Source organism: Gouania willdenowi, chromosome 1 (assembly GCF_900634775.1).
Source record: "Gouania willdenowi chromosome 1, fGouWil2.1, whole genome shotgun sequence".
Classification (NCBI taxonomy): Eukaryota; Metazoa; Chordata; class Actinopteri; order Blenniiformes; family Gobiesocidae; genus Gouania; species Gouania willdenowi.
This window is the reverse complement of record NC_041044.1, coordinates 23,215,369-23,240,470: the sequence shown is the minus strand read 5'-3', so window position 1 is coordinate 23,240,470 and position 25,102 is coordinate 23,215,369. Positions and strand designations below refer to the sequence as shown.

The following is a 25,102-nucleotide window of genomic DNA, read 5'->3' as shown; positions in this document are numbered from 1 at the left end:
TCCTGGTTTATATAGTGACACAAGTGTTAGTGTAAACACTGAATGCTATGCTAGCCTGTTGATTAGTTATACTGACACTGGGCTCAGTGATCATGGTATGGATATTACAATTAAAGAAAACACGCGGAATGGAAAAAGGAACTCCTTCACTTTTTTTCACTGTGAAATCTGACAGTGAGTGATCTGAAGATGACCCCATTTGGGGTCACGAGACATTGGGAGTGGGTCACAAGATGCCTTCAAGAAACTAAGAATATTTTTGAACAATTTCAGCCCCTTTTTTGTTTTGTTTTTACTCTTTTTCTGCAACTACACCAAACTTGCCATATATTAACCTGCTTTCATCACTTTTTCTTACCATATTTTGAATGCATTTTTGATACATTAGTCTCATTTCTGCCACTTCTCCATTAAATTTCAATGTCTCTTCTGCACATTTTTCCCACTTTCAACACATTTTCAATTCAATTCAATTTGATCTAATTAGCACAAAAATAAATAAAAGTAATCTCAAAGTGCTTAACAATATAAAATTCATAATAAGAAAGAAGGAACCCTGCACTTATAAACCCTTTCCACCATTTTTCCCACCTAATGTCGCATATGTTGACCCATTATTGTCACTTTTACCCCTTTTCACCATATTTCATTATGATTTGTAATGCTCATTATTGCCCAGTTTAAACTAATTTTCCCGACATTTTTTAATTCCATCACCCACAATTTGCAAATTTTAACCAATTTCTGTGGTTTTTAAAACACATTTCACCACCTTTTCTACCATTTTTGGTCACTTTTAACCCGTTTTATTTATGTTTAAAATGACTAAATACCATGAAGCAAATAATAATAAACTTCCTGTATAACAGTGGCTATTATTCAGATATCATTTTGCTGACTAGATGGGCCCCCAAAAGCTCTCCCCTTTATTCCCCCTTTTAGATGACCCTGTCTCCACATGACTGTTCTTTTATGTTCATGTCTGCTACAGTGGGGGTCCCCAGTCTCTGGCACCTTTATCTTGAATAGTTTGAGAACCACTGCTCTAGGTTATAATCCTCTACATCACTAAAATCATTCGTCTGAACTGTATTATGACCATGTGATCTATCCTACCTCCTCAGACAGTTTCTCCAATCTCTCGTCCAGCTCCAGACGTTCGAACGCTCGTGCCTTAAGTCTGGCCAGGCCTTCCTCATAGGCAGCTTCCACAGCATTCGCTGCCACATTGGCTGCCACTGCCACAGCTGTACTGGGGTTTCCATGGGGACTGGGGTCTGTAGAGGTCATGGCTGTCTTCATAAAAATCTCTCCCAGAGGAAACTCCACATTAGGAAGGTATCGAGCTGCACTGTTTGAGTGGACCGGCGTCAAACTCAGGTCCTCTGCACTGGGAAGCTCCCGGCAGGGAAAACGCTCCTCTTTGAATGCTGAGGGTCGGAGTGGTTCGAAAGGGTCGTTGCTGTTGGCAGGAGTGATAAGAGCTCCTTCTGCCACTAGGGGCAGTAGAGCAGCGGCATCGCAAACACTGTTGGACTTGGAGAGGACGTATAGGGTTTCGTATGTGTGGTTGTATTCCAGGTGGGCGCGTAAGGACGACAGACTTCGGAAGCGTTTGTGTTCCCCACAGCGAGGACAGCGGTAAGGCAGGTCTAGTGAGGCCATTCCGTGCAACACCTGCCGGAGAAGAGGGGGCGCTCACGCTGCACAATGGCAGCGCCAGTATGAGGACACAGAGTTCCAGCACCTGTTAAAGCCTCTCATTGTTGACACAGAGGAGCTTTAAAATGTCAGGAAAAGGAAAAGAAATCCCACAGGTAACGACAAAGGCTGAGTAGTCACATGACCTCTGAGGGAGGAACCTTCACTTCTCTCACCATGGCTCGCCCGCATCAGACCCTAAACAGAGGGAGAAGAAATAAGTTAGAGTTTATTACAAAATCCAATACAAATGTGCCAACTTGACAAGAATACGATGACTTAACTTGGAAATATCTTATTATCACTCAAATAGGCTACTTCCAAGGTGGTTTCATTTGTCTGCCACCAGGGTTGGGGTCAATTACATTTTTCAGTTGCAATTACGTTTTCAATTACCCATGTTCAATTACAATTAGTAACCAGCATTTTTTCCAATTATAATAATTTCTTATCCTCAGATGTGTAATTACAACCATGTTCTCAATTACTAAAGTTCAATTACAATTAATCACAATTACTGAGCCTGAAATAAATAACCTACTAAAAGTGAACATTCTTCTTGTGCATCTCTTATCATAACGGGACCTAATTAAGTTGTAAAATACAATAAAAACAATAATTTATCCTCTAATTTCTTTCCTATCTATTGTTTAGCTTGTTAGGCTTCTTAATCAATGAAAATATAGGTTTTAATATTTTTGGTGTGGGCGTCTGAGTCTTTTTTGTGTCGGTATAGTCCTAAATTCAAATGTTTTTAAATGTTAAAATGTGGGAAAGCTTGAAATGAAACATATTTTGATAATCGTTAACTACATATGTGTAGAACTGTACATAGAACTGTAACATGGTTCCCCAGTTTGGCGTGACATTATAAATGACAATTTTTACAGAATTTTCATTACAATTACAAAGTCAATAATGTAAAGTCGATTACAATGTAATTATGATTATGACAGCAACATGTTTTTTGAAATTACAAATACAATTAAAATGTATTTCGCAATTTTCAATTGCCAAATACAATGATGCCATTATTGCAATTACATCAATTAAGCGATTACAATTATAATTGTAAGGCAGAGCTGCACACTGACACTATCATTTTGACCAACAGAGTCGCTCCAACAACTTAACTGGACTTAAATGGAAACACAATACACAGAACAAACAACTACTCTGACTTTAAATACAGAAATTGTTAATATATAATAAAATAATGTATTATAAAACCTTCAGGTGCTCTTGTATGTTTTGTTATTGAGAAAAATATTAAAGCTAATGCCAGTCCAGTATTTTAAAGGGTTAAATCCATTACAGGTAGATGTTTTGTTTTCGCAGTACGAGCCATTTGCTTCAATCATTTTGCTACCAGGACCATCAGTGGGATTTACTAACAGAGTGCTTAATGCCACTCCAAGTCAGTAGGTGGAAATATGAAGGAGATAATGACATGTTTCTGATTGACTAGTGTAAGGTGTGTCGGCTAAAAATCTGTCAAAAAAGTCTGGTTCTGATTCTGTTCAGCTTAAAGAGTATGATTACTAAGAGGAACTCCTTTGTAAATATTCTTCACAGGTTCACATTTGTCTGCAGGCAGTTCTGGCAGTATCTTGGTAATAAATGGTAAATGGACTTGATTTTATATAGCGCTTTATCCCCACACTGAAGCAGTCTCAAAGCGCTTTACATATCAGCTCATTCACCCAATCACTCTCACATTCACACACCAGTGGGACAGGACTGCCATGCAAGGCGCTTGTCGACCACTGGGAGCAACTTAGGGTTCAGTGTCTAGCCCAAGGACACTTCGACACATAGTCAGGTACTGGGATCGAACCCCCAACCTCTCGATCAGAAGACGACCCTCTACCACCTGAGCCACGGTCGCCCTCAAAGCCTTCTGTTTACTGCAGAATTATTTTGATCTCAAAACATCTAAAAAGGAATCTAACAATGTACGAGAGGGATAATAATCTCAGAGATAATTACCTATAACAGCAAAGTTAGACCTGGACCAATTGCTGGATGAGATATCGTCCAACAAATTATTGCAGATAAACAACATTAATGTTGATAAACAAGTCCAAATCAACCACTAATGTAATGATAACGTATCATAATAATGCAAGTTCACCTTGTCAAATGCAATAAACCTTAATATCTTAGTATTTGACAATTGAAAATTGCCAAATACTAAAACAAAAACAAACACATTGTTCTCGCTTTGTCCTGAAACTCCTCCTACGCTATTAATGCAGCACTAATGACACGTATGTCATCTCAAAGGGGCAATGTCAAGGATGTGCAGTTGACCTTTTTTGGAGCCAAAATGTCAGGTTCAAGGTTGAGGTCGCGTCAGGTGTCAAAAAACCCAAATTTTCCATATCTCTACCAAATACCCCGGGTTTGTGCATCTGTTATTTTGGAGTAATTTAGTCATTTCCAAATGTTTATTTTAATCGATTTCACTGCACAGCTCACTTCCGGTGCGTGCCAGAGCTCCTGTGGACTTCTCTTTTGAGGAAACATACTTTTTTTTTACTCTTCGTTATTTGGTGATGACGTTTTAAAACTTTTATTTTCACAAAATGACAACAAATGCACAAAACTACACCAAAAAGAATCCAGAATCGCACTACGATGGCAACAAAAAACAATAATTATACAAAAAATGCACAAAAAGACAACAGAAAGATACAAAAACACACATAATGACTCCAAAAAACATACATTACAGAAAATACATCAAACAAAAAAAATATAAAAATGAGTAAAAAAAACCAACACATTTATCATGCGCATGTCCCATAGAATTAAACCAGGGAAATTGCACACGCTATTTTACTTTGCACCTGCAAATATACCCCTTTATAATGCTACAGAGTATGTTGTTATTATTATGCTCATAATTGACAACTCTACTTAAGCTCCCACTATTTGAATACATACTTCCAATGGGCATAAATAATAAATTTGCCATCAAAAGCCTGGTCTCAGTGTTGTTTTTGTAGTAGAAACCAATGTTTAGGTGTCACTAAAGCAAAAAAATAAAATGCTTCAAAGTCACTAATAGGTTTTTTTTTTTCAGAAAAAGACATTTTTCTCAGCTTTTTGTCACAAAATTCATGTGAAACTTGCCTCTATTCAGCTGCTGATTACAGAAGAACAAAACAAGCTAGAAACAAAATTATTTTTTCTGATGAAACTAGAGAGGAATCTTCTGAATCAGATTTCAGATTGTCATAGTACAAAATATTCTGTGGGTCTTAAAAAAAAGTGAAAATCATCTAAAACGCTTGGCATTATGGGGTTGGCTGCTCTGAAAAGGGCTGGCAGTGAATGAGTTAATTAGTAAAAAGAACAAACTTGTCAACAAATTCAGATACAGGTCGTCATTTTTGCCAATTTTCTAAATTTTCAATTGCCAAATACGTATTTGCCTTGCAAATACAAGTCTTGCTTAGTTTACATTGTATTTAGAATGTCAAAAACTTTTAATTTATGACTTATTAAGTCCTGAGCTGCACTTTAATAAGCTAATTTTATTTATCGTTCAATGAAACAATTTATTGATTATAATTCACTCATCATTTCATTCAAAATCTCGTGCTACGTAATCACACGGCTGCACAGGATTGCGTGCAAAGCGTAAGGGTGATTTGCTGGTTGACAGTATTTTGCTGAAAATTCAATGAAAATTTGAACACTGACTTGACTATTGGAGTATGTGTAATGTCTGTGCTATTCTTCCTCACTATAAACCCTCTTCAGTGTATTAATGCTACGGCACATTTTTGAAAAGAACAATCTTCAGGGACAGGGAAGAACCTTACATGTTGGTAAATGTTCGTTATTTGCCAGCGGGGACTTAAACCACACCAACACAACAAACGTTTCCTTTTTTTTTTTAAAAAAAAAAAAAACATCAACGGAAACACAAAAAGTAGAGAGAAAACACAGCTTGTTTGTCCTTGCTTATTACGATAATTACAAGTAGGCTCGTAACTCCTCAGGCCTGAAAAAACAAGTCTTACAGCATTGAAAAGTGTACTAAATCATTTTAAACACATCATTTGTAGTCTGTGTGCGTGGCTCTCATGTCTACTGCAGCCAATATAGAAAAGTGTCTGTGCTCTCAATTTCTTTCTTTCATTCATTGTAATCAGGCATCTTAGGAGAGATGGATGCTAGTCCCTGAACAGAGTAATATTCATCATTCAAACATAGTTATATCTAAACTTTTTGCTAATAATAGAAAATACAACAGGCGTTGAGGGAGTAGTCAGAAAAGAAGGAGGCAGACCAGTCTTCATAGTGGACTAAATACTGGAAATCCCAGTAAGTCGGAGACTGTTATTAGACGTCTGGTGAGGCTGGCTCTGAGGCCGTGCTGGCAAGACGTGCTCACTTATTAAAGAAGGAGGATTTCATAGACGACACAGTGGCTGTGCTGCAAACAGCAGGCATTCCCATCTGTTTAACGTTACTAATTCAACCAGGAAACAACACAGCTGAAAGCAAAGCTACATCAAGTATCTGAAGACTAAATTTAACATGTTAATATATATATTTCCTTTCAATGAATTGCCGTGGGACGTACGTGAGTCCCTCGTGCTGGAGATCTAAGATTACATCAAGTATCACAAGATGTATGGGAGGATTTTTTCAAAGGAAAAATCATAGAAACTGTCAATCCTTCAGTAATCACATAAACAACTACAAAGCTGTGTTTGTCCTGCACTATTTTAAGAGACAAACAAACACTGAAGGATCAGCCGTCCTCAGTCACTGAGGCGATGCAGCAGCATTAGAATATCACACTGTCTTTGGTTTTAATAGGGAGTGAGATCGCTGCTGTGTTTGTTGTTGACGGGAAATTGGAGATTTAATTTAATTTAATTTAATTTTGGAGGTTTAATTTTAGTGATCATGTTGTGAAAAAATTACGATAGAATGGAACAAAAGTGTTTGTAGAACTCAGCAGGGAAACTGTCCCTCTCAGTATTTTAATATCAAAGTAACTAAGTGAAATGTCATTTTTCTACTAAGGTTTTTTTTTTCTTACTATTTTCTTTGTCAGTTATTCAGAATCAGAAATTGCCACAAAAAGCTTGCACGTAAAGGGAATTTAATTTGGTGTTATGGTCTCATGACTCTCATCAATAAAACAAATATTGGGCAGTGACAGGAAGATAGCGATATGTAGAAGTGAGTTCAGTGTGGAAATATATTATATTATCTTTATTTTTTACTAACTATTTTTATTATTTGATTCATTTATTTTTTACTAACTATTTTTATTATTTGATTCATTTATTTTTTACTAACTATTTTTATTATTTGATTCATTTATTTTTCTATCTGTCCATTATTCATTCTACCATTAATAACAAACTAATGTATTATTACAAGCAAACGAGCATATTGTGTATTGTATTCTGTATATTTGTAGATATCAACTCAAATAACCTCAAATAAACTCAAATGGGTATATTCATGTACTGTATTTTTTCATGTACATATAAAAAATATATATATCATATTGCCTCTGTGTTTTTTTCTCCATCTTTAAATATGCATTAAATCAGTTGAGCTCTAGAGTAACATAAGGATATATAGCTTTGTTTTGACTCTTTGGTATCGTCAAAAACACAAAGTCGCAGTTTAAACACTCAGAAAAAGACAATAAATATTCATAACACTGTCGAAGAGCAATAACAATGAGATAAAACCTGTGTGTCAGTCCAAAGACAAAATTGGTCGTCTGTGACCAAAAGAGTTAAAAACCTAAATGCTAACTACTCTGTGCTGCCACACTGTATTTGAAAGGAAGGGTATTTCAGAATGAGGGTTATGTTTAAACTCTTAGTATGTTCGGACTCAAATAAGATAAACTCTGAGTTTCGGGTTCTAGAAAGCTGGGTAAGTTATACTCAGTCTGAGTATGTCACCACGGTAACATTCTCTGTGAACTGAACCTGTTCACTGGCAGGTTTTGTATCAGAAACCCTGGGTTTCTACCTGGCTCCGCCCACCTGAACACCAGTCAGTCATGGATTGTCCATTCATTCCAAATCCGATCGATGTTGAGGTTCAAATAATTAGAGATTCTCTACGCCGCGAGAGGTGTTTCTGTCCAAAACTGAATATTCTTTCTTTTCCTGAGGAATATCTTTGGGAACGCTACCGCTTCTCAAGGCACTTCAATTTGCCTTGACACTCTTCTAGGACCACACATTTGTAACATCACAAGCTGCAATTCCATTACCCTTGGAAATGCTCAAAATCTAAATAGCGCAATAAAAACTGGTAATGGAAACGACTCAATTTCGAAAAAAGCACACAAATATCGCTAAAAAAGTTTTTACACTTTCATAAGGAGGTATTTCAGTCGTTTTGATATTGAAATGTGACGCAAAAGTGCTATGGAAGTACTTTTTCCGCAAATACACGTCACAAAACATTATGGACATGGTCAGATGACATGAGGTACCTGGTCACATGACCACTTCTCTTGAGAAAACATGGCGCGGTATGATACCCGTTATAAGGAGGTTCTGAAAGATTTCACTGAAGTTACGAGGCTCCTGCCCAAAACAACATTTAATAGAAACATGTTCAAAGCGCAATTATACTTTGTCGAAATTTAGAAACCACTTTTATTTTGAAACCCAGCTGCACACCACGGATGCGCATCATTACAAATGTTGTATGCAGTGCTACTTTACGTATTTTGGCAAATGGTAGTTTTCTTTACAACATTGGGGTTGCAGAGCATTTAGGGAAAGGCAATATATGCAGAGCAATCAGAAAAGTTGCTCTTGTATTAAACTGCTGTCTTTTGTAAATTTGCATTACCGTTCTAAATGATGTTTTTATATATCACTTTTAGCTGCTGTTGCTCTGTTCCGGCTTGTTGCCACTGTAGCTCGTGGTATCTTTGCTTGATTGATGATGGCTTTTTATTGCGCTCGTGCACGTGAGTAACTCAAGGTTTACATAGTTGAAATTTGACCCACTTCATCCCAGATGTAATGGAACCGGATACTCAGGGTTTCCCATCACGGGGTGCATTAACTCAGTTTATGGATAGACTCAGAGTTTGTTGAACCTCCTTTCTAAAATACCCTCAAGGTATAATAGGTAGGTATAAAGATGCATTATATTATTTTGCTTTACCACCCCACTGTGATCTATTTAGTATTAGCGTAAAAGAAATGTAAAGAAACTGATACCCTGAGGCACTTTATGAATGAAGAAAGCACATTAAAAATTACTGTTACAGGTGACTACAACTTTGGCCCAAAGGAGATTATATCAGGACTTTTGTGGTCCTTAAACTGTAAAAAGTTTGACACTTCTGGTCAAAAGTAGGTTACATAAGGTTATTGTAAAGTTATTAGCAAAAGGGGAACCAAAGTCTGCTCCGTGTAAAAGTACCGTAATCGGATTACTGGATTACTGCAACCGATTAAATCAGAGCACCTCTGTGTTTGACACTGGAAGTTCCAGACACGCTCAGACACTAGTTTTTTTTTTTTTTTATCAAAAGATTTGAAGACTGATTATAAAGCATGAAGACAAACCCAGTCTTAAACAAAAAGACTGTGCACATTACTTCCACACTCGTCTGTTTCCAATAACTTTCTATCAGGTCCTGCATCAACTCCAAGATCCTTTGACTAACTGGGACTCCTAAACCTCTCCATGCTTCTGGTATCTCACGACTCACGCACTCCATTTTTTCTTCATGCTCACTAAACTCCCCTGAATCTGCACGTTACAGTATATTAACATTAAAACCCAGCACTTAAAACTGTCTCTTTGTTTGATTAAGGAAAAACTGTGCCAAGCTCAGCAACACAAAACTCCTAATAAGTCTTTAATTTGATGACACAGGAATCCATATTTTGCACAGAAACAGAATTGGGTTCTCTTCCCAATCAGAGGTCAACATGGGTAATGGAAGCTGGGCGAACAGCAGTATCTCAACTGCACAGACACACCAACACCAAGTGCCAATCGCAGCATCTATTGGATTAAGGTAATACAACCCCATGCTTAAATTTGAACATATGAAGTGGTTACACCCAAAATTCTGGCAATCTGGTGAGTGGTTATCCTCTTCACCACTGATTGTTATCACAAATGTAAAAAGGTACCGGTAATCAATATCTGACATCTGGCACACGGATTGCAGCTCAAAGCCGACTGGCCCAGTATACACGCACATTCGCGTGCACACGGACACACAATAAGCAGAATACGCACAACTATAAAAACATCACATTTCACTCTCACCTTAAAACAGTTGACTCTTCCCCACCCCTTCCGTTTTCCTACCCTGACTCCCTCTTCCCTGTGCCCTTCCCCCTCAAAACACTGCCCTATCTTTTTATATCCTCCCTCTTATCCTTCCTTAGGGAGGGCTGGTGATGGTCACACTTATGCAATAAAATAAATTCTTTTATTTAAAATACATGCATTGCTGTCTTAAAAAGAGTGCACTTCATGTAGTGTTGACCTTTGACAACATGTGCAGACAAAAAAATTTGGAAATCCCAAATCTGTGAAATGTTTTTGTAGTATTCCATAATTATGAATGACTTTTCTTAGTGTTTTCTGAAACCAGTACTCAAATACTGTATGTCATTGTGTTGTATTCAACTTTACAATATAGATTTAAATAGGGTTTTGATCATTAATCATTATTACAGTACATGAAGTAAAATATGACTTATTCATAAATGTTATTCAAAGATCAGCTCCATGAATATGTCAGTCAGTGTATACCTCCTGAGCTATATTTAAGAAGGTGTTCAGTTCAGTACCTCCTCAGTACAGAATTGAGCTGACAGCCTGAATCTCCTTTTCATAGACTATTTGTAAAGACATAATCCATCTATAAAATCTTTTTCTGATCAGATTTTCATGACACTGAAGCCTCACCAAGTTTACAAAGGGAATAACATGTAACTACACTCCATTGAAGACCCAACAGTCAATCTAGATTTATTTAGTTAATAATTGGCAAACATAGAAGCAACTTGTTGTCACACCTACCAATCCGACAGACCATCTGAAACAATAATTCAGGTGAGGTGATCTGGTGTGCTTCTCTAGTCTGACAGGGATTTATTGTGTTTGAAGGTGTGAGAAGGAGAGTGACTCAGGATGTATCACAGCCAACCTGTTCATCCTCTGCAAAGCTTCACTCGGAAATGCTGCAGCACTGAAAAGCTGCTGGAATAAGATAGCAGTACCAGATCCTCATCCTAGAGGTGCCAAGCCTTTATGAAATGTGTGACATGAGCATCATTGTATGCACACAGTGCTGCTGTTTTCTCTGCTGGATTTTCTCTTGTGGAAAGTGTAGCCCCTCGTCCTCCTGACACATCATTGTCAGTCAACCATGAAACCTAATATCAAGGTGAATCAACAGATAACAGTGTGACAAAACAATTAGACTTTACTCTGCATTGCAAACAATGGTATTGATGGAGTCCTAAAGGGTGGACATGCACCGGACAGACTGTATATTATCAACACTTTTATGACCCAAAGGAAGGTTTAGTGCAACTTTCTACTGCCCTACAGGCATGACTGTGTCACAGTGTGTTAGCCTCAAGTAAGCCATGGGACTGTGAGGACATGAGAGTCACAGCTCTGGGCTCCTCACCTGACAGCAAAGGACACACAGAGGCTTCCATACAGGAGAAACTTCAGAGCAGGAGCTTTTAGACACAGAAAATGTCTAAAGAGGCAAGACAATTTTAAAGGGCCAATGTTAAAGGGCCCATGTTATGCTAAATCAACTTTTCTGTGCTTTAAACATGATAAAGTGCTATTAGGGCTTCATACACATGCCCAAATGTTTTTTTCATTGATTCCCTCAATCGTTAGTTAGAGGGTGATTTGCTCCTTTCTTACTGCAGGGTGAACCCAAACACCTCGCTCCAATTTGATGACGCGTTCCCACTTTGATGACGAATTTCACGCGGCACTGAGCTGGAGAAGTCGCGCCTCCAGGAAGCTCTCTGCTGTGATTGACATGTAAACAGACACGCCCACGAAGGTGAGCATTTCAGCATCCTTCGCGCAGTGCTATGTATGTATTTTCTACAGTCTAAGTATGTACCGGGCTTTATACGTCACCGTGCGGGAGGAGGAAGTCAGTGTCCCGTCTATAGACACGCCCACTCATGATAATACATAAGTAGGCCGCAAATCAGCCTGTTTGTGTAGAGTTGCTCAGAAAGTAACTTTTCAGAGGCTAAAACTCTAAAAAACAGGTGAGTTTGGTAAAAATAAACCTCAAATACTATGTTTTTGGGGTTCTTAGAACAAATGGAGATGGGTGAAAAATAGCATGATATGGGACCTTTAAGATATGTTTCTTACACGTTTAAATCTGCTGATTGAACTGATTCACAACCTAATCTAGGCACGCCTAATTCTGCTTGTGTGTATGTGTTTTCTGCAAAACCTAAGTGGCGCTAATAAGTCCAGACTCAGCCTATAGCCCAAAAGTCACACAGTATGTACAATCAGTTAGAATAGAAATTACATGTTTGATCACTGCTGACCAGGGTTGGGGTCAATTATTGTAAATGCATAATTGATAATTAATTACAATTACGGTGCAATTATAATTGTAATTTTAAAAAGCTGTTGCCGTGGTAAGCGTAATTACTTTGTAATTGACATGAAAATTCTATAAAAAATGTCAATTAAAATTTAAAACTAAACTGGAGAACCATGTTACATTTCTATGTACAGTTCTACACATATGTAGTTAACAATTATTAAAATGTGTTTCAAATCAAGCTTTCCCACATTTTACGATTTAAAAATGGCAATCAAAGGGTAAAGTGACACAAAAAAGGCTCAAACGCCCACACCATAAATATTAAAACCTATATTTTCATTGATCAGGAAGCCTAACAAAGTAACCAATAGATAATAAATAAATTAGATGATAGATATTTGTTTTCTGCATATTTTACAGCTGATTTGGGACCTGTTATCATAACAGATGCTAACAGAAAGTTAACTTTTATTAGGTTATTTATTTCAGGCTCAGTAATTGTGATTAATTGTAATTGAACTTTAGTAATGGAGAACTTAGTTGTAATTGACTTTCTGAGGATAAGAAATATTGTAATTCAAGTGTAATTGGGAAAAAATGCTGGTCACTGTAAACGTAATTGAAAACGTAATTGGATGCATTTCCTCAGCTTTGTCCTGTAACTCCAGTTTTACTCAGACTCACTTCCTAGTGCAGGTTTACACATTTATTTCAGTGTTATCCATCGGTGCTTACTGTGAGTCTGTCACAGTAAAACATGTAAAACAACAAGAAACTAACAAATCCCAGTCCTAAGTGTACTGCAACTAAGCAGTTATAAAGATAACTTTAGATTAATATAATGAACATATCCCCAATATTTCTGACCATTTTTAAACATTTACACTACCAAAGCATCAGATTTTAACTCCCTCAATCTCAAATTATCAAGGGCCCCAATGTGATTCCAACACCTTAAAAAAAAAAAAAAAAGTATTACCACCCCTACCATCTTTTATTAAAAATAAATATTTGAAAAACATTCATATAAATAATGAAAAAAAGATTGATGTGAATATGAAACAAAAATTGAGCATGTTAATGCAGCTAGTGACCACTATACCAATGCCTTTTGTTATTCTATTACATTATAGTAAGTTGTTTTGATTTAATTCTATTTTTAATCAAAAATAATTAACTCATGTCTATTATCTGTGCCCTTCAGCAGACTGCAAACATACGTTTCCCTGAATGTCAAAACAATAATGTAGAAGCATATCTAATTAGATCCACATTATGATGGCTAGATGACGAGATTGGAGCATTTCCAGAATTGTAGTTTTGCAGCGGTCATTGTAAATCATATGAACGTCCTGCTTCACTGGAACCTCAAAATACAATGACATTTTCAAACTGAAGGTAATTTTTCCAGGAAAAGTAGAGTTCTGCCATCAGAGTGGGTAGACCGTCTTCTGATAAAGTTTCAGAACACGTGTCCCTGTGCTCTATGCATGCACAGCTATGTGTCCCCTATGGGCCCCCACTTTACAACAAAGAGGACCCCCACTGAGCACACACACACATCTCTCCATACCATCATCATCACTACTGATATTGAGTGTTATAGCATTACTCCTTGTTATTCATGTTTGACTTATTTGATTCTTATTCTTATTGCTGCTGTAACAAACCAACTTTCCCCACTGTGGGACAAATAAACGCAACAGCAACATTTTCACAGTTTAAACACTAAAGAGTAGGGATGTAACGATTCACTCAATTCCCGATACGATTCGATTCACGATACTGGGTTCACGATACGATTTTCTCACGATTTATTTTACAAAATGGGACTGTAGACAAATGACTGAAAAATATTCCTTTATTTTTTTGGGGAAAATACTGTACTATTTTCCTTTTATTTTCATTGTCAAAAGAATCCCTTGATAAACTATTCAAAACAATGCAATTTAACTAAAAATAAATCTTGAATGAAATAAATAAAGGAATAATACAAATGAAGAAGAAGCCTATTAATTTAAATTCTGGTTCTATAGTAAACAATTCAAAGGGGTAGGGAATCATTTATGAGCATGTTTAACAGTAAATGGCAACCAGAAAGAAAGTAGTAGCAGATTCCGCCCGCCACGTCCGCTTCTGGAAGGATTAATATATAGCGCCCTCTGCTGTTTAAAAAAGTACTGCGATTCAATTTTCAGAGCATCGATGTGAACCGTGGTACCTATGAATCGATTTTTAACTGCCTTACGATTAATCGTTACATCCCTACTAAAGAGCAATCCGATATTAGGCAGAAGATCATAATTGTGTGTCTGATCATGTATGAATGAACTAATGAACTAATTGATGATTTGTGTTTAAGGAAATTACAGATCAATGATACATAGAAAAGCTTGAAGTGTTTCCTTTAGGCTGTTGTTACATGACTATTCAACCCTCACTATATTTAGCAGTTCCTCTTTTGACATTTACCCTGAGAACCCAGAATGAAGAAGACTCAGACAAGTAGACACTGATGAAGAAGTGCCAGAAGATGGATAACTAGAGATGTCCTGATACAGCTTTTTCACTTCCGATATGATACCGATATTGCAGCCTTGCGTATTGGCCGATATCGATGTTGATACGATATCAGCATGAATCATACATACTTTTAATACTTATTTTGTAGTGTGGAATGTTAGAAAAGGCTTGATCAAGTGATGTCACTCAAACAGAGTCAGCAACAGTAGGTTACTTTGTTAAAGTGTGAACCACAGTCACTTATGGATAGAAGCGCTGGAGCGGAACATTTAATCGGAGAGATTATATCGGTGAATTGAGATGCAGTCTGGTAAAATCCGATATTTGTTTTCTGGCTGATATCAGACCTATATCCGATATCAATATCGGATATAGGTCTGATATAGGACCTATATCCGATATCAATATCGGATATAGGTCTGATATAGGACCTATATCCGATATCAATATCGGATATAGGTCTGATATCAGCCAGAATGGACACCTCTATGGATAACATCATTTGGGTCCCTCCCACTATATGTACTATGGTTTAGACAGTGATCAGTGATCATAATAACCATGTTAAAGAAGCAACCGTCAATGACTGTGATCATATATAGTTGTTATCTATACAGCTTATTGCCAGGAATCCATCCTGAAGACGTTTGATCATATTTTATCTGGTGTGTACCACGCAAAGCATTATTTTAAGGTGTGAAAGAAGGAAACTGTAACTTAATAGCATGAACAACTTCATTTCTTCCTAAAGCTCACAATAATATTCTGTGAAGAAATGTTTGTGTGCAAGCTGAAAAGCCCCCCCCCCCCCCCCCCCAAAAATAAAAAAAAACACTATTCTGTTGACTTTTGTCAGAAATGATGAGCAAAATATCACAAATAGTTTGTTCCATGATCTACTGGTGAAAAAAAGAAAACAAAAGTAGTTTTTATAATAGTTTAAAATGTCCTTAATTTCTGAGGCGACCACAAGCTGACAGAAAAGTTGAAGCGCTTCGGGCTCAATTCATGAGCTGGATTCATGCTATGAAAGTAATGGCTGAAAGAATATCATATGCAGGATCATTTAAACAGCTGGAAACAGCTGTGGGACATTTCATTGTAACTACCAGCAGGTGAAATGTACTTCTTTATTACACAGAGGGATCAATTAAATACACACATAGATGGATCTGAGTATATACCTGGTGTTTTAATGTATAAATGCTAATTACTGTAAATAACTACTTTACCAAGCCCAACAGCCTTATACCCATGTCATATGTAAAATACAACGTTATGCCATGTTTAGATAGTGGGAAAAAAAAAACTTATATTATTCCTGCTTCAGACGCAACTCCAGGTAGCCCCTCTATCTGCTGTGACATTCATATACCACTGCTGTATCACAGGAGCTTAGACCAGTGAATGATGTTGGCTAACATGACATGTGCACACGGAGACTTATGAGGCATGCATGTTACATGGTACTGTAAATGTTTGTGCAATAGTAGTGGACTTATTCCCTTTGCTTAACTTTGGTCACATCTCATCTGATTTTTACTAACGCTGAAGCATCACGGCGCCCGTGGGCACCAGGTAGCCAGCATGGACCATGTGAGCTTCCCTCAGGAGCTCTAGACACCAATCAGCTCCATCTAAAATCTGATTTACTTTCCAGGAGTCAAACTCACTCAGATAAATATGACAGATGTAGATAGCACTTGAATTGCATTTTGTATGTTAATAATATTTCTGCAATCTTCACAAACGAAAAAAAAAGTATAAAACAAAAAACACTCAATTGTCCAATCCTTCAGCCGAAAGGGTGTAGGTTCAAGCAAAGCATATGCACACCTACCCCATCACAACTAAACAAAACAAGGTTCTCTACATAATATCACACACAAAAAATATTTAACTTATACTACTATTTTCACTATATATATATATATTCAATTTATATTCTGCACAAGTTTTATATATACAGTTTTGCACATGCGCAAGTTTTAATATTATGTATTATATTAAATATTTCATATTTACGACACAAATTTCATCAATGAAATTTAGAGTGGCAATACATAAATTAACAATTTATGTATTCATATATTTGATACCATTATATACATGAAACAGTAAAGTTAAATACTGCTGCACGTGGTAAAATTCTAGTATTAAATTAACCATTTTATTTTAATAATTTTACATGTTTTTATGATTAGTTAAAAGTTGTTTGTAGCTAGTAAAATAGAAACATGGGGATTTTCTATGTAATGTAGAAACTGAAACAATTGAATAAATTAGGAGAAGTAAAGCGTTGCATGTTGAAACTTAAACATTTCCGACCATTTTAAATGTCTGCTAGCCTTCCTTATTATCTTACCCAATAATTAAAGTGAAACTGTTAAAATGTAGTATTTAAGAAGCTCTTTTCTCACAGGTAGCCCTTTAGACTTCACTATACAGTACCTATGAGTAGCTCACAGCTTCAGAAAGGTTGGTGACCCCCGTCATATCCTTTCCAGACTCGTGGGCCAAGGAGCCCTCATTCAACCTCATTCCTTAATCCCACCCTTATAGTAGAATTCTTGAATAGGAATCCTACTCAGGAATTCTACTATAAGGGTGGGATTATCATTACACATGCTGCTGGTGTGGCTAGTTGTGTACTGCAATACATTTAAATTCAATGCAATATCGACTCAATGAAACAACCCAGTTAGAGGGGTGTGTGTGTGTGTGTGTCACAAACCCAGCCTAATGCACAGTATTGCTGGTAGTTAAAGCAGCTGTACTGGGTCCAGTTTGCACGTATACATGCGTGCACAGTAAACATTGGCCCAATCTGCGTTAACAGCCACGGATCCTCTTTATCTGCACCGCACATGGACGTGTGACAAGCAGCGTTGTATGGAGGTGGGTGTGGACGAGCAGCATCACCAATGAACGACACTGTTACCGTAACCGCACCGACTATGAATGCACGAGCCCTCGGCCTGCAGCCGGGTTCATTCACACCGACGCTGCAGGTCTGTGGACCACTACCCGGACGGACTGTTACCGGATTGTGCGCGGTGCCTCTGACTTCATATCTGGACCGGAGTCCCGAAGCTGCGCGCACGGCGTTGCACAGCGTAGATGGAAACACACGCTCATCAAACACACACACACACACACACACACACACACCGATTACTAGTCCAGTCTGTGTGTGTGTGTGTGTGTGTGTGTGTGCATGTGATCCCAGCGGTGTGGTTTAAAGACAAATACACCAAGGTGGATCTTACTCACCTCTCGGTTTTCCTCCCATTTTTTTCCGCTCCAGCCTTTAGTGACGTCACGCAGCCCCTCTCTGCAGCAGGCCTGCGGAGGACAAGCAGGGAGGAGGAGGAAGAGGATGAGGAGGGAGGAAGAGCAGGAGCACAGAGGGAGGGCAGATGTAAAAACAGGAGGGGATACAGACTCCATCCTTTATGTTTTGCTTTTTTTTATTTATTTTTTTTCCACATCAGCTGCTAAAACACCTCAGCTGTACGTGCACACACACGCACGCACGAAGACACATCCCATGCATGAAGCTTAGTAAGACAAACTGTTAATGGGACGATATATCGTGCGACAAGATATTGCAATATTAAAAAGTCAAAATATAGCATAAACGTAAAAGCTGCTATTCGGAGTTTTATTTCATAATATTTCGTGAGATGTCTGACTATGGGATGCAACCTCTGTCTGCATTTCTTAGAAGCATTTATTTCAATCTGCCAATCCTGATTGACCGGTGAAGCTCGTCCGTCTATTACGGGGAGACCCACATCCTATAAAAGGTGGACGCGGACCATTCAAACACCTCTTCTCCTCTCAGCTATCTCGCGTTTTTCTTTGCCAGCTTAACTGTCCACTGATGGATTCTGTTTATTCCAGTCGCCGGACGCTGGCAGAACTAGCGCCTGCTCTGGACCACAACTGGTCGAGAAGTGGGTAGAATACAGCTCTTGCCTTGCTTTGCTTGGTAGGTGCTGTCCTTCGCTGCCGAAAAGCAGTGAATCTCCGAGCCTCAGCTCTGGCTGTTGGCTCCTTCCAACGATGTTGCTCCAGAGCGACTCTTTCACTCCAGTGTTTGCCGCGCTGCACGCTCCTTGTTGCAAGGCCGGTGCGTTGACCTCGGCACACCTCGCTGTCGTCTTGGTCCCACTGCCCTCGGCACCTATGGGCCTGTGCGCACATCGGTCCTCTCTCTGGGCTCTCACGAAAGTGTGTAGTCCGGCTCCAGCTCCTGGTGCTACAGTACCAGGAGCTTCGCTGTAGTACGAGTTTCGAACTACAGCTAAAGCTGCCATCTCGAAAGGAACCAATGTTGTCCTCGACATCTCAGACGGTCCAGCACACATTGGCCTGCGTCCCTGCTAGCACCTGTGCTAGCTACCTCATGGTAGCGCTAGCTAAGCCACCTGCTCTCCTGACTGCGCCACACGGTGATGAAGACTAAAGTTCCTCTCTGGGGCTCGCCTCTGTCCACGTGGGGGTAAAATCTCCGTCAAAGACAAGCACAAAGTCTGCCCCAGCTGCCTGGGTCTACAACATGCCCGTATGACGATTGAGTCTCCGGGCTCGTGCCAGCACTGCACCGCATTCAACGCTCAGAGCCTCCACAGGAGGCTGGCATGCCAGATTGGCCTGTCCAAGCAGGACTCTTTCCCTCCTCACGACGTCCCTGTAGAGGATGGTGTGGTAGAGGCTCCGTTGATGGACACTGCGGCTGGGGTTACAGCTGGGGTTCCCAGCTCGACCTGGCAACCCCCTCCCTGGTTCACGAGGATGTCCTCATGATTGACTGTGGAGAGTTTGATGAGGACTCCTCTGACCCTCTCGGCTCAGGTGTTGACGAGGAGGACGAACCTTTCTTCGCCTCGGCTCGGAGCGAGCTTTCTACTGCCTCTTTCGCCTCTGAAGAGGAGAGGGAGGGCTCCGCACACATCTCCTATCCTCCCAGCTTGGACACGATGGACGTGTGTAAGCGTGCTGCGGCCCGGCTGGCCATTTCATGGCCCACCGTAGTCACTGAAACCTCCAGGTCCCACTACAAGGGGAACAAGCTTCCCTTTTCACACACTGCTCTGAGACAGGTCCTCCCTGTTTTACCTGAGCTGCTCGTTGAGGTGACACGCCCCTGGAAGGACCGCCCATTCACGGGCAAAAAACTCTGTCAGGTGCCTCATCCCTCGAGAGTGAGGCGATGGAGAACTTCGGCCTACTTAGCATGCCGCCGGTGGAGCCCCTCGTTGCGGCTCACCTGCTTCTTCGACAGCCTGCTGTGTTCCCTCAGAGGCCCGTGTTACCTTCATGGGCAGACCGCCTCCAGTCGGACCTGTCCGGTAGGACATATGCGGCCGCTACTCTCTCAGTCAGGGCACTGAATGTCTTCTCTCTCATCACTGCATCTCAGGCCGAACTCTGTGTGGATTTTTCCCTGTCTCAGGACCCGGCAACGATGGAAGAGATATCCAAGGTTGCCGATGTGTGCCTTCGCTCCCAGTGCTGCTCTGTGCAGGTAATGGGGAAGGTGATGGGTAACATGGTTATCCAGGAGCGGGCCCGCTGGCTCGATCTGGCCAAACAGTCTGACGGGGAGAAAAATGTCATCCTGGATGCCCCCTGTTGTTCCACAATGGGCTCCGCTTTGTCTTTGATGCAGCGATGCTGCAAGGACAAAAAGAGAGACAATGAGGATCTCCGCCTCTGCCTCCCCAGGAAACCCCCGCTCACGTCTCCACCAGTGCGGCAAAGGGCTTTTCCTCAGACTGCTCGCCAGGGTCCGCAATTTAAAGCAGCAAGACCTTCCGTTCCCCAGCCGGCTCCGTCATAGCCTCATCAAGGCCCGCCCACCTGGCCCGAGAACCCTGCAGCTCCGACGACTGCTGCTGCGCCGGCACAACCAGCTCAGCGCACGCAGTCCAGGAGGAAGAAAAAGACTGTCTGACCACTATCTTCTCCTCTAATGACAAAGCTAATGTTCCCTCGTTTTCTAGCTTTGTCTCCTTTGCTTTCTCCTGTGCGTTTTCGGGCTGTTCTTGCCCCGTCCTCCCCTCTGCCAAGGCTTGGCCCTCTGCTGTTCGGGAGAGACCGACTGGTTCTGCAGGACATTCGGCTGTGGCCCCCACCCTGCATGTCCACAAGCACGCACCCACACACACACATTCAAAACAGAGTGATGTGTTCATTGCTCACGCCCATACGCCAAAGGCCGGGGGCACATCATGTGAAAGCAAAGTCTGCCACAATAAGCTAAGTGGTGGTGGTGGCAGGTCCCATTGTTCCCATTCGCAGGAAGGCTCCGGCCCCCTCCTGGTCAAGAATGGCGGCTTCCCCGTCATTACCCTGTCCCCTGGAGCGAGCAGTGTGTGCTCACCCCGGGGGTAGTTGCCCTGTTTCATCGGCAGGGGGCGTCTCCGCTGTGCAGGAGGCTCCTCTGTTTGTTGGACGGACGGCCGCCGGCAGGGGGCTCCACCGCGCTGTGGATGGGCCCCCTGGTGGCATATGGCCTGCTGCCGCGAGGGGGCTCCACCATTGAGCATTTGGGCCGCCTTGGGCTGCACAAGTGGCCTCCGTCAGGGGGCGCCATCACGCCCCTTTTGGGCTCCCTGGTTGTTGAGTGTTTGTTCAGGACATCTGTGCAGTGGCGAGTTGGACCTCGTCCCTCACGTTTGTCTGCTTTTACATGCTGGACGTTTTACTGTCCTGATGTGATCAGACTTCTCAGCATGTCTGCACTACGGGAGTTACCATTTCCCATAATGAGACATCTCACAAAATATTACGAAATAGAACTTTAGGTTATGTATGTAGCCCTGGTTCTATGAATAATATGAGTGAGATGTCTCACCTTCTTGCTCGAACGAGGAGAAGAGGTGCTTATTTTGAATGGTGCGCGTCTGTCCGCGTCCTCCTTTTATAGGAGGTGGGATTCCCCCTCGCGAACGGACACGCTTCACCGGCAAATCAGGATTGGCAGATTGAAATAAATGCTTCTGAGCTGAGGAATGCAGACAGAGGTTGCATCCCATAGTGAGACATCTCACCCATATTACTCATAGAACCAGGGTTATATACATAACCCAAAGTTTCTGAGAAACGTCACAATGTCCCACCATAAACAGCCTCACTTCCTCTCACTGCCTCTCCCAATCTACCAGAAGCCACGCGTCTAGTTTTCTGCACACGCATCGCAGAATATAACAAGGTCGCATCAGGTTGCATTGATAAAGGTCTATGGGTCTATGGTAAGAGCCAAAATCATATTTCCCTGTTTGCTGTTGCCTTGTTTCTGTGCACAGTTCCGCATCACTTTGATTGACAGTCTCAAAAACAGGGAGTCAAAGCCTATTGGCAGGGCGCTCTCGGCGATTCCATTTGTATAGGGGTCTATAGGACGAAGGAGGGACTTATATACATTAATGTATATGACTGACCACTGGCAGTAGACCATAGTAAAAGACTAGTTACGTATTTTTTCGCATTTCAAAAGAATCATACATAAACATAGATTTCTCAGAAACTCCAGATTTCAGCTTTAAATATACTAGATTACACGAAGCCTGCTCCATCTCAGCCCATACTGGTCCATGCTGTGGTAAAAGTTAGAAGTGTCCCGATCTGATATTGATATCGGATATCGGTCCGCTATCAGCCAGAAAACAAATTTTATTGGACTGCATCTAAAATCAATGATATAAGCTCTACGATAACATTTTCCACTCCAGCACTTCTATCCATAAGTGACTGTAGTTCACACACCAACAAAGTAACCTACTGTTGTTGACTATTGTTGTTTATTTGAGTAACATCACTTGATCAAGCCTTTGCTAACAGTCCACACTACAAAATAAGTAATAAAAGTATGTATGATTCGTGCTGATATCGTATCGGATCAATATTGGTATCGGCCGATACACAAGGCTGCAATACTGGTATCATATCGGAAGTGAAAAAGTTGTATCGGGACATCCCTAATAAAAGTGTGATATCCAATAAACCATTCTGTGAATACTGGAGGCCGAATAATAGTGTAAAAAGTCAGGCAATCCCAAGCCCCCCTCTGTCTTCTTTCCATGCAGATATGATTTCCTAATCCTTGGGGTGGATTAGTTCCAGCTAAAGGATGAGATACATTTGTCCAATTCTTTAAAAAACAACTTGTGATAAAAAAAACAGGTATTGTTTGAAAGAAAAACAAAAACTGTGGTTTTTATTAATTCTACCAGCTAGAGAAACAGGGAGTGATAACCATCGACTGAGATCCAGTTTGGCACTCTCGGGTGCTGGTTTCAGATTGTGTTTGAATAAATCCTTAAATTTGCGTGTTACTGAGATCCCCAAGTGGGTAAAGTTACCACAAGCTAGTTCAAATGGAAACTCGTCAAAGTTCATGCGGCGTGCCTAAGCATTAATTGGGAATATAATACTCTTTGACAGGTTAATTTTGTAACCCAAAATGTTATCAAAACTAGTAATTATGTCTAGGGCTTTAGGGATTGAGATGTCAGTTTGGGAAAGATACAAAATTAAATCATCAGCATACAAGGAAAATTTATGAGTTTGACCCCCCTCTACTGACCCCCCTTAGGTCGGCTTCTTTCCTCATTGCCACGGCCAAGGGCTCAATAGCTATATCGAAAAGGAGCGGGGACAGGGGATACCCCTGTCTGGTCACTCAGTATAGAGCAAAATAATCAGAGATTAATTTTATTTGTTCTAATGCAGGCCCTTGGATAGGCATATAAGATCTCAATCCAAGAGCAAAATGCCAGGCCAAAGCCAAATTTATTTAAAGCTGTGAACAGGTAATTACTGTATATTCTATCCGATCAAACACTTTGTTGATGTCAAGAGAAATAATGACCTCTGGTGACAAAGACCCATCAAATATATAGAGAATGTTAAATAATTTGCACAGAATGCTAGAAAGTTGTCGCCCAGAGATAAATTGTGACTGGTCAGGAAGTATAGAGCTCATCACCTTATTGAGTCTCATTGCGAGGATCTTAGTCAGGATTTTATAATCACTTGAAAGCAAACTCACAGGTCTTATGATTCACATGTGAGAGGGTCCTTGCCTTTTTTATGTTTTTTTTTTTTTAATTGCTTTTGTCATGCCGGTTGGTAGGGCCTTCTTTTCAAATGTCTCTGTAAGCACTTCACTTAGGAGGGGGGCTAGTTTTGTGAATATATTTAGTAAAATTCAATGGGGAACCCATCTGGCCCCGGTACTTTGTCGTTTCTCATTTAAACGATTGCTTGCTCCACTTTTTTTTGTTGAAGTGGATCAGTCGAGACTTTCTTTTTCTCGATCACATGACTGGGAATTCCAATTTGTCAATGAAATTATTTATTTCATTATTTTCGCCAGACTCTGATGTGTAGAGCTCTTGATAGAATTTCTTAAATTCATAATTGATATCTAACAAATCTGTGGTTATACCTTGATAACCCAGCCCCCCTCACCCCCCTCACCCTGGGAGACTCTACAGTGAGCTCTGTAGAGTACTTCTGCTTCCTGGGGACCATCATCACTCAGGACCTCAAGTGGGAGCTGAACATCAGCTCCCTTATCAAAAAAGCTCAGCAGAGGATGTACTTTTTGCGGCAGCTGAAGAAGTTCAGTCTGCCAACAAAGATGATGGTGAACTTCTACAGCTCCATCATCCAGTCCATCCTCTGCTCCTCCATCACCATCTGGTACGCTGCAGCTACGGCCAAGGACAAGGCCAGACTGCAGCGTATCATCCACTCTGCAGAGAAGGTCATCGGCTGCAATCTGCCCTCCCTCCAGGACCTGTACGCCTCCAGGATTTTGAGGCGTGCAGGAAAGATTGTGGCCGACCCCTCCCACCCCGGTCATAAACTGTTTCAATCTCTCCCTTCTGGTAGGAGGTTTCGGTCCATCAGGACCAGAACCTCCAGACACAAAAACAGCTTCTTTCCCTCTGCCACCATCCACATGAACACACCCCAAGTCACCCACTGAACCCCCCCCCCCCCCCCCCACCCGATCACCACCTCCACCAGCTTGATACCTGCTGCACTGTATATATATATATTTATATTTATATTTATCCTTTATTCTCTATCTATCCTTTATTTATCCCTCATCCTTTATATTTATCATTATTATTATTATTATTGTTGCTGGGTTGTGCTTTGTTGTTCTGTTTTTATTTCTTTTATTTCTTTTTGTTGCTTGTTTTGTGCACCAACCACCAAGTCAAATTCCTTGTACTGTCCTCAAAACTGTACATGGCAAATAAAACA

The 25,102-nt window shown here is 40.5% G+C and overlaps 1 protein-coding gene across 3 annotated transcripts in view; it reads right to left on the bottom strand.

Annotated features, from left to right (window-relative positions):
• fbxo41 (F-box protein 41) overlaps positions 1–25,102 on the bottom strand; it is a 78,576-nt gene that overhangs the window by 39,538 nt on the left and 13,936 nt on the right. Inside the window, exons 3-4 of one of the 3 annotated variants that reach the window (XM_028455991.1) lie at positions 18,086–18,157; positions 1,117–1,899 (exon numbers count right to left, since the gene is read on the bottom strand). In XM_028455991.1, the coding sequence (XP_028311792.1) occupies positions 1,117–1,665 (549 nt within the window). In that variant the 5' untranslated portion in view covers positions 1,666–1,899; positions 18,086–18,157. Of the gene's footprint in view, positions 1–1,116; positions 1,900–17,855; positions 17,948–18,085; positions 18,193–25,102 lie in introns of those variants that run through there. The other 2 variants (XM_028455982.1, XM_028456000.1) reach the window with 2 other exon arrangements.